At 37.5% G+C, this 14,033-nt stretch overlaps 1 protein-coding gene across 4 annotated transcripts in view; it reads left to right on the top strand.

Annotated features, from left to right (window-relative positions):
* Positions 1-14,033, top strand: part of DOP1A (DOP1 leucine zipper like protein A) — a 115,244-nt gene that overhangs the window by 89,297 nt on the left and 11,914 nt on the right. For all 4 annotated transcript variants that reach the window (XM_053664736.1, XM_053664737.1, XM_053664738.1 and 1 more), the window contains exons 24-33: positions 3,059-3,114; positions 4,277-4,381; positions 8,113-8,179; positions 8,348-8,492; positions 8,669-8,748; positions 9,871-9,980; positions 10,232-10,381; positions 10,519-10,580; positions 11,907-12,059; positions 13,109-13,245. In XM_053664736.1, coding sequence (XP_053520711.1) covers positions 3,059-3,114; positions 4,277-4,381; positions 8,113-8,179; positions 8,348-8,492; positions 8,669-8,748; positions 9,871-9,980; positions 10,232-10,381; positions 10,519-10,580; positions 11,907-12,059; positions 13,109-13,245 — 1,065 coding nt within the window. The remainder of the gene's footprint in view (positions 1-3,058; positions 3,115-4,276; positions 4,382-8,112; positions 8,180-8,347; positions 8,493-8,668; positions 8,749-9,870; positions 9,981-10,231; positions 10,382-10,518; positions 10,581-11,906; positions 12,060-13,108; positions 13,246-14,033) is intronic.

Raw genomic sequence — 14,033 nt, 5'->3', positions numbered from 1 at the left:
CCTATGCTGAACTTTATATCCCTGTGGCTATTTTGTAACTACCAATCTGTACCTCTCAGTCCCTTCACCTTTATCACCCAGTCCCTCCAGCCTCCCATCTGGCAACCATGGGTCTCTTATTTGTATCCATAAGTGTTTACATTTTGTCTGTTCATTTATGTGGTTCTTTAGGTTCCACATATGAGTGAAATCGTATGGGATTTGTCTTTCTCTGGCTTATTTCAGTTAGCATAAAACCCTCTAGTTCCATCCTGCTGTTGCAAATGGTAAGATTTCACTCTTTTTTATGGCTGAATAATATTCCATTGTATATATGTACCACTGTTTTTTTATCCACTCATTTATTGATGGACACCTGGGTTGCTTCCATATCTTGGCTGTCATAAATAATGCAGCAATGAACATAGGGGTGCATTTATTCTTTTGAATTACTGTTTTTGAATTTCTTTGATTTATTGATGATAGCCATTCTAACAGGTGTGAGAGGTGATATCTCATTGTGGTTTTAATTTGCATTTCTCTGATGATTAGTGATGTTGGGCATATTTTCATATGTCTATGGGCCATCTGTATGTCCTCCTTGGAGAAGTGTCTATTCAGATCCTTTGCCCAGTTTTTAATTGGACTGTTTATATTTTGGTGGGTCTGAGTTCTTTATAAATTTTGCATATTAACCTTTTATCATGTGTATCATTGGTGACTATGTTCTCCCATTCTCTGGGTTGTCTTTTCATTCTTTTGATGGCTACCTTTGCTGTGCAAGAACTTTTTAGTTTGATGTAGTTGCATTTGTTCATTTTTTGTTTCCCTTGCCCAAGGAGATTTGGTAAGAGAAGTATCCAAGATTTTATTGCCTACATTTTCTAGGATTTTTATGATTTCAAGTTCTCCATTAAAGTTCATTTTGAGTTTATTCTTGTATGTAATGTAAGGAGGTGGCCTAGTTTTATTTTACTTTTGCAAGTATCTGTCGAATTTTCCAGCACATTATTGAATAGACTATCTTTACCCCATTGTATATTCTTGCTTCCTTTGTCAAATATTAATTGACCAGGTAGGTGTGTGTATATTCTGGTCTCTCTGTTCTGTTTCATTGATCTATATATCTGTTTTTATACCAGTACCATGCTGTTTTGATTAGGTTGGGCTTGTAGTATAGTTTGATATCAGGTAGCTTGATTCCTCCAATTTTGTTCTTTCTCATGATCACTCTATATATTCAGGGTCTCTTGTGGTTCCATACAAATTTTTGAATTATTCATTATAGTTCTGTGAAATATACCATTGGTATCATGTTAGGGCTAGCATTGAATCTATAGATTGTTTTGAGTACTATAGACATTTTAACAATGTTAACTCTTCCTATCTATGAACACAGTTTATGCTTCAATTTATCTGTATCTTCAATTTCTTTCTTCAGAGTCTTATAATCTGAGTACAGGTCTTTTACATCATTGATTAAATTTATTCCTAGTAATTTTTTTTATGTAATTGAAATGGGATTGTTTTCTTAGCTTCCATTTCTGATAGTTCCTTATTGGTATATAAACATACAACCGATTTCTGGATATTTATTTTTTTTATCATGCTACTTTAGTGAATTTATTTATCAGTAGTCTTTTGGTGGAATCTTTAGGGTTTTCTATACATAGTATTATGTCTGTATATAAAACTGCAAATAATGACGGTTTTTCTTCTTCCTTTCCAATTTCCCTGCCTGTTACTTATTCTTGTGTGATTGCTGCGACTAGGACTTGCAGTACTATGTTGAGTTAGAGTGGTGAATGTGGGAATCCCTGTCTTGTGCCTCTAAATGAATTTCTTAACTCTGCACTCTTCACATTTTGCCATAACCTTAGTTTTAGTTGGTGTCATTTCCTGACCATGGACAAGACCGTGCTTTCCAACAGCTACAAAAAATGGGCAGTACAGGCTCCACACTCACAGGGCCTTGTCTCTCATCGGGCAGACATAAAAGTCTACGAATATTAACAGTATGGACTTTTCTGCATTTTCTGCTCTTCTAGCTAAGAGATCATATTTTCTTAGAAAATGTTTACCAGCTACAAACCTTAGACTTTAAGCCATTTTTAAAAAGACCTAATCACATCCATAAAAGAATTACTACAGATATCTGAAAATGTTGAACTTTTTTTTTCTTGAATTGCCAATGGGAAAAGTATGCTTACATGTAAATAGTCGGTGCCCTTAACCTTTTAATAATTGTCCCACTATTCTAAAGCCTCTAGGACATTTGTGATTTAAATTTGCCTGTGAAAGCTCAATTCAGCATAACATTGTGAGCATCTACTTGTACCAGACGTTGAGCTAAGTGTGTATGATATGAAAACATGTAAGAGCAAATTTCAAATATACAAATATGTATTTCAAATATACCCCACCTGCTGCCTCTCTGGTGTCAATCTACTAAGTTCTGAATAGATTAGATACTTGATTTTTCTTTGTGATAAAAGGGGAAAACTGCAAGAAAAATAGTTGCTACTAAAAGCAAACAAATTGGTAAATGTCAATGTCATCAGTTTCATTTTCTTGCCTATTATTAATGTCTAACAACAGGTGTTTTTTTTATTATATCTTTCACTTGGCACTCTCTTCAGTAATAGAGTACATTTTAGGCTATTAGGCAATGCTTCCAAATTTGACTAACTACACTCATTTAACAGAAATTTGCAAAAAGATAGATTAAAAGTGCATTTTATAAAAAGTCTCAACCTAATTCTGATAGCACCAACTGAGCATAAGCTGATTAAAATAAAACTAATTTTCATGCTTATAGAGTAAAAGGATCATTTCAAAGTAATAGCTGGACAGTGGGGGAGGAATTGAGAATTTTATTTCATCCATCCATTTTCAACTTTTTAAATAGTTCTCGAGTTTTTTCCCCCAACTAAATGAGAGTTGCATGTTTTTTTTATGACAAACTTGTGTTTGATTTTTTTTAATTAAAAATTGGTAGTAAAATACAGAGTAGTTGCAACAGTGAAAAAGCAAAGGCAGCATTTTTCTTCACTGTAAAATTGATTTCTTTTGTTTATAGAAACATCTTTCTTTGGAAGTCTGCATGCTTCAGTTTTTCTATGCTTATGTTCAAAGGTAAGATAACTGATGTGCATCTCTCCTCAGTGCATTAGCAACGTGTACCAGTTACAAAGTATGGGAGAAAAGCACCCAAACTCTTTCAAGAATTTGCTGTTCTTCCCCTAAAACTAAAAGAGCAAATGCTAGAAACAGAGAAACATTATTTATGGATGTATTAGTCATTGGATATCTTAATGACCGTGCCATACAAATCCTACATAGCTAAAGAGCTAAGTGTATTTAAGATACACTGGATAATCAAACACTGAATTGTAAAAAAAATTATTTAAATATTATAAATGAACAGCTGAATCGTATGATTGAAACCATGCCTATTGCCACTGAATTTATTATTATCTCGATATAGGTGAATATGTGATAGACTAATGTGATTTTTTTAATGTTAGTAATGATGATATGAAACATTTTTTGTTATAGCATATTTTCAGTTTTATTTAACTAATCCCTGAATGGAAAGTTAGTTGGCTTCAGTTCTGATAAACTTCTTACTGAAGAACCTGAAACTCAATCCTCTATCATAGAGGTAATTCAGTTTTAATTACCAAATGTAGCATCATTTTGTGATCTGTGACTGACATTTATCAAATTGTGATAAATGTCAATTTAAACAATTAAAACTGGTGGTGACTGCCTAAAATCTGAATTTAGGCACATAGAGGTGTCAGAATTAAGATCAGACTGAAACAGACACAATCTTAATTTTTCTAGGGGTGAGAAATGGATGTTCACAGTAGGTTAACAGGTCTCTTTTAGATGAGACAGACTGAAAGCTGAAGGAGAAAGAAAGGGCCAATGCGAGAGAGCAGTGGAGAGGACAGGATAGGAAGTAGGTGACTGTGATGTTAGTAACTAAACTGAGATTTCAGTTGTATTTTACTTTGGAGAGTTCATGTGTTAAAAACTGGGGTTTCTATAGCAAAATTTCTAGAATAATAAATCACACTGTGTATTTTAAATGCATTTGATTTTTTTATATCACCTTAGAAGAAAAGATAAAGCTTTCAGGACTTTCATGCTTTCATAATCTATACAAATTAAGAATGTTTCAGAGAAACTAGTAGAATAATTTGTTAAAGGCTCTTGGAAAATATAAAGAAAGTTAAATCTTCACTGTGGATTTCTGTATATGTATACATAAAATATATTTATCTTGCAGAATTCCAGTGCCCAATCTAGTGGATAGTTGGGCATCACTGCTGATCCTACTGAAAGACTCTGTGCAACTGAGTCTTCCAGCCCCAGGGCAGTTTCTTATACTTGGGTAAGCAATTTCACTTAAAAATATTATTTTGAATAAAAGAAAAATATTCATTGTCTTAATTGCTATATATCAAATGTTTTGAGTGATGATGTGATCTCTCTGCCTACTCACAGGATCCTTAAAGTATAAAACAAGATGTTCGACATGAGGCATATAAATACAGGAGTGCTGGAGAGGGAGCAATACACATTTCTACGTATACAAGATATAAATGTGCTCATGTAAAACTTACAACAGTAGTTATTTAGTGAGGAGAGGATGTGGGATGAAAAGGTAAATAGTATAGCTGAAGTGGTATTTCTTAGAGGAAGGTCATTTGAGTTCAATTAAGGCCCTGAGCATGAACAGGCTTGGAAAAGTCATTTCCCTGATCTGTGTTAATAGTTTTATGATTTTTTGATAAGTTCCCATCACCCTTACTTAACTGCATTCACCATGGTTTCATGCATAGTGTTTGTTTGTTGGTTCACAGTGAACACTTGCTCTGCGAATGGAGATGGCAGGAACAGAAGGCCTTTCCCTAGGAGGTCATAGGAGATGGGAATGGAAGGTGCACTGGAGCAAGGCTCCTTGTCTGGTGTGAGTATAGAGTAGGGCGTAGGCAGAGGAATGGGAGGTGGATGAAAAGGGAGATGGCAGCTAGATGGAGAAGGATTTTGCTTTTAATTTTAGCTTAAGAAATTTGGTTTTGGGCAGAGGGTGGGAGTGATTGCAGGTTTTGTGGAGAGACATTACTGACAAGTTAGTAGGAGGGTGAATCAAAGGGGAAAGAGGATGAACTAGGAATTATGTTTCAAGTGGGAGGTAGAGTGTGAACTGTTGATGGGAGTGAAAGAACAGGACCAACAAGGTAAAGGGCTCAGCAAAGGAAAAAGAAAAGTGAATATCACCAAGTGAGAAGAGAACCAGATATACTCAGTGTTGTGAGAGCATAGAGAAGAGGGTATGAATAACACAGCAAGATTGAGGAAGATGAAGAATAATAAGAGGCTATAATTATTGATGATTTGGAGAGGATTGGTGATTCAGAGGGAGAGATTTTGGCAAGGTAATAAGCACAGATGTGAACAGCAAAGGGTTAAAATGAGAAAGTAAATGCGGGTTATTCTTTGAAGATGTTTGGCCATGAAAAGAAGGAAATGATAAGGTAACAAGAGGAAATGTGATTCAAAAGTCACCGTTAATGGTAAGGAAGACCTAAGAATATTGAATTGTCACTGGCAAAGATTCTGAAGTTGTACGCTGCCTGGGTACAAATCCCAGCTCCTTGACATCTTAGCCCTGTGCCCTTGGGCAGGTCATTTAACCTCTCCATCTGTAAAATGGGCATGATAACGGTGCCTGTCATAAAGTAGTTATGAGAATTAAATCAGTTAAATATTTGTTAAATTCTTAGAATAGTGCCTCGCCAATAATAAATGTTACATAAGTGGAGAGTGCTAGAAGATTCTAGAGAGAAAGGGGCTCACTTATAGCACCAGATTCCAGAGGCAACAGGGAGAGGCTGGAAAGCAGTGATTGGCATCAGGTGTTAAGAGTGAGAAAGAAGAACACATTTTCTCTTAAGATTTTGCTGCTCAAAGTTTAATCCTTTAACCAGCACCATTGGAATCCCCTGGGAGCTTGTTAGAAGTGTAGAATGTCAGACTCTACCTCGGACACCCCCAGTCAGAATCTGCATTTTAACGAGATTCTTGTAACTTGAGTGCACACTGTTTGAAAGACTGCTTAGGACATAATGGGGAAGAAAGGAAATAGAGTTAACTTTACCCCAACCTTTCTACATTACCTCAGGTAGTCCAGTGGTGTCATTAGTAGCCAATGACAGTCAATATGTTACACACTGAAAGGATAAATGCAATCAAGAGCAAAGAACTTCAGTCTTTCAGTCAGCCTCTGAAGCTGTGATAGTGTTTTAATATGTGTAATTGTGTGATCCTATGTACATAGACTTACCTTCCACGCTTAGTGTCCACAAGGGAACTAGCAGTTCTGGTTGGCAGCCAGTGGTCTAGAAAGTGTTCAAGTGGAGCAGAAGGAAGCGGAGGGCTCTTCAGAAGATGGCCTTGTGTTTCCTAGTTAAGTGTGGGAATCAGTGTTCCGAGAGGAAGCAGAGAGAAGGTGGGTAGACAGGGTTGAGAGCTTGAAGAGAGTGGGTCAGGCTGTAGTAGCTGAGTAACTTGAGTGTCCGGCACAGGGATCAGGAGACCCGCTCAAGGATTCCAGGGTTCGTGATGATCCCTGGACCCACGTGCTGTGGGTTTTCCAAATCAAAAGCTGAAGGAATTTTAGAGATTGAAGGTGTGATAAAAAGAGCAGTGGACTGAATGTCTGTAAATCCCAGATCAGAGGTGAAGGTAACCAGTGTGTATGATTTTTAGTAATGAGAGGTAAATGTAAATACTAGAAATCAAACAACATTCTAATGAAGATTCCTGATTCTTATCTTCTAATCTCCAGTTCCAGCCCTCATCTCTGTAACCTCGGGTATGTCAATGAAGCTCTCTAAGGCTCCTTTCCTATCAAGCAATAATATCTGACCTGCCTGCCTCTGAATTGTTTTAAAGCTCAAGGAGAAAATATCTATACAGTTTTTTGAGTTGTTACCAAATAACCCTGTGGGCTAACTTCATTAAAAATTGAGGCCATCTGTCATGACTTGTAGCTTCTGCCTTACACAATTTATTGTTTCCTCAGCTACCTTTTTTTCTTTGTCGCTTCTCAGACAATGAGGTGACCTACCTCCTTCTCAGCATGTGTGTACAAGAGCATTTAAACACAAAGTTGGACATACTCAGTTGTACTAGAAACTTAATTCCCCTTTTAAATCTCTGGTCATTTATTTTTCCAACTATTCCACTGATCCCCTAAAAATTCCTAGTTCCAAAATACAAATCAGTGAAAATTGTTCTTCAGTATTCCTTTACATGTGAGTTTGGAAATAATTATACATACAATTTATCTTAATAAAACCAAGTCAGAGTAAATATTGAGTGGAATTACTTAGCAAACAATGGAAATTATTTATGAAGGACTTTTAATTTCTTGTATATATACACACAGGGTAAGAAACAATTTCTATGTAACACTTTAAAATTGGTGGCGTTTGGAGTTATTTTGGGGGGTCGATATATAAAACACATACAGAAAAACATATAAATAATAAGTACACAACTCCTCAAGTTATTACAAAGTGAACATACAAAGTGTTTAATAATGAACCTAAATTAAGAAATAAAATATGCCATGTCCCCTGGGGTCCCCTCCCGATCACTGTTCTTTCCATTCTTTGCAAACATAACCACTGTTCTGACTTCCAGCACCACAAAGTTTGCCTTATTTTTGAACTATAACTATTTTATGTCTATTTTTCCCACACTTGTAAGATTCATCCATGTAATTTCATGTAGCTATAAATTATTTGTGTTTGTTGCTGTTCAGTATTTTATTGTATGAATACGCTGGTTTATCTTTCCTGTTGCTAGACATGGGGATTCTTTCCAGTTTTTTACTTTTGCAAATAATGCTGTGTGAACATCCTCGTACATGTCTTTTCATGGTATATTCGAATCCATTTTAGCTGAGTCATAGGATATCTGTGTGTATGTGTTCGTTAAACATGCAAAATAGAAATCAAGGTCACAAAGTCACTTGCTCACAGTGAGAAATTAGATTGCATAATTTTCTTTAGACTAATATTTCTGGTTTGTTCTTCTCTTTGGCTCTTTTAGGGTTCTGAATGAGTTTATTATGAAAAACCCTAGCTTGGAGAATAAAAAAGACCAAAGAGACCTTCAGGTAAGGCATTCTGAATTGAGGATGGTTGCCAAAACTCTGTATTTCTTAGAGCCCTTCACACTAAAATCAAGTCAAATAAGATTTTCTGTGAAGTTCCGTGTGTATGTGTGTGTGTGTGTGCTTGTGTGTAGGTGTAATATGTGTAGTGGTTTCTCCTTGTTTCTTTAGGATGTGACTCATAAAATAGTGGATGCAATTGGTGCAATTGCTGGCTCTTCTTTGGAACAGACAACATGGCTGCGAAGGAATCTTGAAGTTAAGCCTTCTCCCAAAATAATGGTGGATGGAACCAATCTGGAGTCTGATGTTGAAGGTATTGGTGGCAGACAATTATGTAGATCTATATTCATAAATGTATATTCACTAGGAAATCATTGCAGCTACTACTGTAAATATCATAAAATCATCCCTTTAGTCTCATTTAGCAGGTAGCTTTTTTAGTGGAGAAGTCTTCTAACTGTGTCTTTAACTGTCCTTTCTGTTATTTAGATATGTTATCACCTGCAATGGAAACCTCACACATCACTCCTTCAGTATATAGTGTCCATGCACTGACATTACTTTCTGAGGTAAATATTATCAAAATTTTTAAAGGAACTTTCGAGCAAGTAGTTTCACAATTCAATACTAGCCAGTAATTCTTCAAGTTTTTAATTTGAAAACTCATTTTGACTCTGGCCAGGTACCTTAGTTGGTTAGAGTGTCGTCCCATACACCAGAAGGTTGAGGGTTTGATCCCCAGTCAGGGTGCACATGGGAGGCAACAAATGGATGTCTCTCTCTCTCTCTCTCTCTCGCCCCCCACCTTCCCCTTCTCTCCCTCTCCCACTCTCTGGCTTTCCCTTTCCCTTCCTAGCTCTCTAAAATCAAAGATAAAATGTGGTCAGGTGAGGAGTTAAAAAAAAAAAGAAAAAGGAAACTTATTTTGTACTTCTAGAAAGCACTCTATAGAATAAAGTTTTGACTTTATATTCAGGTTCGTTTGTTAAATATTAGTGATAGTAACCTTAGCTATTGCTCACTTCCCCAAGTACTATTTTTTTTAAAGTTTACTGTTTAAAAAGGATAAGTGCTTTTGTATCAGAGTATGGTTGGCAGGGGTGGAGGTGGTGTAATGGCGCTTGTCACTATAAAGCATTTATAGTGTACCAAACATTTCTCTATGCAACTTCTGACATGCTCTTTATACCCTGTTACATAGTCTTGCATGTCATGTTTGTTTCCCCTTTACAGATGTGGATACTGAGCCTCATAAAGATTAGAACAGTGTGATTAAAATCAATTAGTTATTAACTGACAAAATTGGGTCTTGAACAGCCCAGTTCATTTGGTTGTTTTTTTCCCAAATCCCTTTTAACCAGGTCATGAAAAAAGAGTATTGAGTTTCTAGTCTTAAATTCACTCTTCACTCACTGTCACAGTAGAAGGATCTTGACCTCTCTTTTTCTCTACGTACCTGTCTTGGTTAGAAATAGTAAGATTTGCCCATATTTATATCCTATAGTTACAGGAAACAAAAAAAAAGCAAATAGTGGCAGACACCATTCATATAAAAATGGATTGGGTAGATCTGATTTTAGATTTTTCTGATTTTAAGGAAATCTAGGTTTTTCTAAAGATGAAAGCCACCTCTGCATGCTGTTAGTTTCAGCTCTTAGATTATGCGCCATTCCATTTGTTATTTTTTTTAGGTTTTGGCTCATCTTTTGGACATGGTTTTCTATAGCGATGAAAAAGAACGAGTTATTCCTTTACTTGTAAATATTATGCATTATGTTGTGCCCTACCTCCGAAATCACAGGTACTATTATTATTTAAGTACATTTCATAGTTAATCATAGCTCGTTAGAAGCAAATTATATTTCTTATTACCATTATTTAAATTACCACAAAATAACGTTTTTTTACTGCAAATTATAATGATTGAAAAAAAATCTTATGGTATTTTCTGTTTCCTGTCATTGTTTTAGGTAACTGTGAACACTAATGAATAACTTAACATGATGATTAAAATTATAACATACAGGTTAAGGTGGTTTTCCTTTCCCCTAGTGCCCATAATGCCCCTAGTTACCGAGCCTGTGTCCAGCTGCTCAGCAGTCTCAGCGGGTATCAGTACACCCGGAGGGCCTGGAAGAAAGAAGCCTTTGACCTCTTTATGGATCCCAGTTTCTTCCAGATGGATGCCTCTTGTGTTAATCAGTAAGTCATCATCTTGCTTTTATTCAATGTGATAATACAGCTTATAAAGTCTGTTGAAATACCCTGCAAGGATGAATACTTTTTAACAATAACAACAACAAAATCTTAATTACATATGATGATCCTTGTCTTTTCAGTTGGAGAGCAATTCTGGACAACCTGATGACACATGATAAGACAACATTTAGAGATTTGATGAGTGAGTATTTTGGGATGACAGCTGACGCAGTGTTTTTCTTGTGTATGATCCATCCTTATTATTTACTTTGCTCTTTTTTATAAACCACTGAATTACCTCTGTGTCAAGTTATAGTTAGTGCCCTAAAGGGATATAATGTGAAACTTAAAGAGGACAACGTAGCGATAAGTAAAACTGCTTGGCCACGTGTCTCTGAATTGTTCCCTCAGCTCACAGCATAGAACCTAGCACACAGTAAGCACTCACTAAGTAATTGTTGAAGAAATGAAAGACCAACACATGGGAAGGCAGGGAGAGGCAGGAAGTTGGAGCCAAGTTACCCCAAATCCTGGGGCTCCGTTCATTTCCTCTAAAGGAAGAAAGGAGCTAAAAAGGCCAGAATCACTCTTCACCCCCTTTCTACTCCACCTTGACTGGTTTTATGTTAGGATTCCTTGTAATATTTCATCTGAAAAAATGAAATATTTTTTTTAATATTTTATTTTTAAAGTTTGGGAGCTACTAAAGGAATGTCCTTAAATAGCAGCGAACTTGATTGAATCTATATGAATCGAAGTTCTTTAAAACAAGCTGCAGTTTTCTCCTCCGGAAAAGAAAGGAGCAGCATAGTCTCTCTTCTCGACTCTTCACAGCATTGTTTTAAGGTTCAGATTCAGGTTTAGAGTCATCCATTCAACAAATATTTATTAAAAGACAAAAATAGGCCAGGCATTATGCTAACCTTAGTCAAACAAGATTTCAGAGAATAAGAAGTTGTGAAGGAAATAGGGCCGTGCAGTGTATTGTAAATAACAGCTGAAGAGCTCGTGTTTGAGGTGAAACTAAAGAAGCTAGCTGTGAGACGTTCTAGGGACAGAGTATTCCAGGCCACAGGGAACAAAAGTTATAAAGGTCTTGGAGTGGGAAGAAGCTTGGTGAGTGCAAGGAAAAGCAAACAAGACAAAGCAAGCAAGACAGCATGGCTGCAGGAGAGTGAGCAGGGGATGAGTGGTAACACAAGGTAGGCCAGGCCAGAAATTATCTCTGAGGATTCGAGCAGATGGCTTAAAATATTCAAGGGTTTCTAAAGCGTCATTGTTAGTGGTTTTACCTTCAGGAACCAACAGTTCTAAATGTTCTGTCTTTCCCCCTCACAGTTTCTACCCCTTGGTCTTCTGGCTTGTGTACGTTGGCTCCATCTCTGCTCCAGGGAGGCGCCCGAGTCCTTCACCCTAGGTCCCTTCCACTTGCGGATGTCATAGGGAATTAGCCATTTTTAAAAACAAATACATAATAGAATAATCTGGATGACCATCATAACCTCTCTCACTTGCTTTCTTTTTTCAGCCCGGGTAGCTGTGGCTCAAAGCAGTTCACTTAATCTCTTTGCAAATCGAGATGTGGAGCTGGAGCAGAGAGCCATGCTTCTCAAAAGATTAGCATTTGCTATTTTTAGCAGTGAAATTGACCAGTACCAGAAATATCTTCCAGATATTCAAGGTAAATAGTGAAAAACGATTTTCTTTACCTTCCAATCTGCAGGGGTTTTTGTTCCTTAGAAAATACTTGACCCTAAATTGTAAATTGGGATGACATATGCCAAGTGAGGTAAATTATAAATGTAAAATTAGAAATTTGTTTTACTAAACAATAAAAAATATCACTAGTGTGTAAAAGCAATCAAACACTGAGTTTGTAGAACTTGTATAAATGTGGTCTTTTCTATTATTCAGTTGAAATTTCCTAGGAATTCGTGTTTGAAGCTGAGGTCTAAGGCTATATAACATGCAGTAGGCAGGCATTGTAGACTTGTTTTTATTGTGGGTAAGGGGTCACATACCTTTAAGGAGAGGACTAAAGTATAGGCAGAGCCAGGAAATATTAGCCAGAAGTAACATTTTGAGGTCCGTGGTCTAGGGCCAGGGGAGGGAGTGAATAAGGTGTTGATAAACTTCATGAAGGAGACAGAGCACTTCACGGGCACAGGGAGGAGCTGCCCCCCGGGGCAGGACTGTTTGCTGCTCGGGTCAGGGTGCTGGTTCACCTGCCGGCCACAGCAGCTGATGTGGGGATGAGGCTGCAATGACAGTTGTCATCTTATAGTGAGATTCTAAGTGACTCCTTCTTCCCTGGCCCCTTGTATCTAATGTCACATGTGCAGCAAGCGCACTATTGTCCTGTGATTTCTAAAGCCGACTGGATCAGGGGTACTCAGTGCGGTCCCATGTACCCAACCAGTCTGTTTGTCTCATTCATGGTAAGTACAGAAACCTAGAGTAAGCATTCTAAGCACGGACAGTTTGACACAATCTGTTGAATTCGGTGAGAAGAAAATGGAATTTGTGTTTTATGTGTCTTTTAAATTTGGTTTTTCTAATAATTCATTTTAATTATAGTTTACAAAAGTATCAATCTGCAGCAGATTGGATATTTTTATAAAGAGTTGGTCCTTCACAGAAAGTTTGAGAAGTACTAGACTAGATTATGTAGAAAGTTTTACATTAAAATGATTCTAATTAGTCACTGAAAATGTACTGCATTTCTTTCAGAGAGATTGGTTGAGAGTCTTCGTTTGCCCCAGGTGCCAACTCTTCACTCTCAAGTGTTCCTGTTTTTCAGAGTGTTACTTTTAAGAATGTCTCCACAACACCTTACCTCGCTCTGGCCTACCATGATTACAGAACTTGTGAGTTAATATTAATTCAGTCAAGTTATAAATGTGGGGGTGACTTTGCTCAAGTCCCCCTGTCCGCCACAGATGAAAGTAAACACTACCAAGACCTGATCTGCTTGGGGAGGAGAGGTGGCCAGTTTCTCAAAGGAAAAAGGCCTTGAGCCCCTTCCTCCAGGGACTTTTACTGGGTTGTAATACACAGGAATACAGAGCAGCAAGGATCAAACGGTAGATAACATTTCAAAGAAATCTGAGAGCTTAGTCCGAGTCAGTGTCTGTCAGGAGAGAGGATTTGCAGAAACTTTAGGGTTTCTTGCTTGAACCCTTAACATGAATGAAAGCACTTAGCAAAGCAGGTTTCATAGGATTTTTAGGAATTCTTTCTTATGCCAGATTTCCCCAAATCCACTCTAGCAAGGCAAGGAGCTGCACCCCCTCCCATCAGGTTTTCAAGCTTAAGTGGATTAGAGCCAGGAAGCGCTTCTCCAAGAGGACATGGGGACTCAGGCTTTGTCTCCTAGCCGGGGGGCAAGGGTCTATTGCTCACTCTTTGTTGCAGCCCCCCAAGTCTTTCTATGATGGCCTCCCAAGTGATCGTGTCTGGCTTAGGTCGTCCCTCGCTGTGAGGAGTCTTACCCATCTCTGACTTCTAACCATGCTTTGGGGGCAGGGAGAGGAAACTGAGGCAGCATTTGCTACCAGAGACAAGCTTTTGCATTCCAGAGGTTGCTCACTCATCCTTAGCTATGGGGGGTTTACAATTCCTGAAACCAGGCAGAGTGGTCCCCAACATATAAGTA

The sequence above is a fragment of the Artibeus jamaicensis genome, unplaced genomic scaffold, assembly GCF_021234435.1.
Source record: "Artibeus jamaicensis isolate MK-2021 breed Jamaican fruit bat unplaced genomic scaffold, CSHL_Jam_final contig_387, whole genome shotgun sequence".
Lineage (NCBI taxonomy): Eukaryota > Metazoa > Chordata > Mammalia > Chiroptera > Phyllostomidae > Artibeus > Artibeus jamaicensis.
The sequence above is the reverse complement of the archived record's forward strand: the minus strand, read 5'-3'. Positions and strand labels throughout refer to the sequence as shown.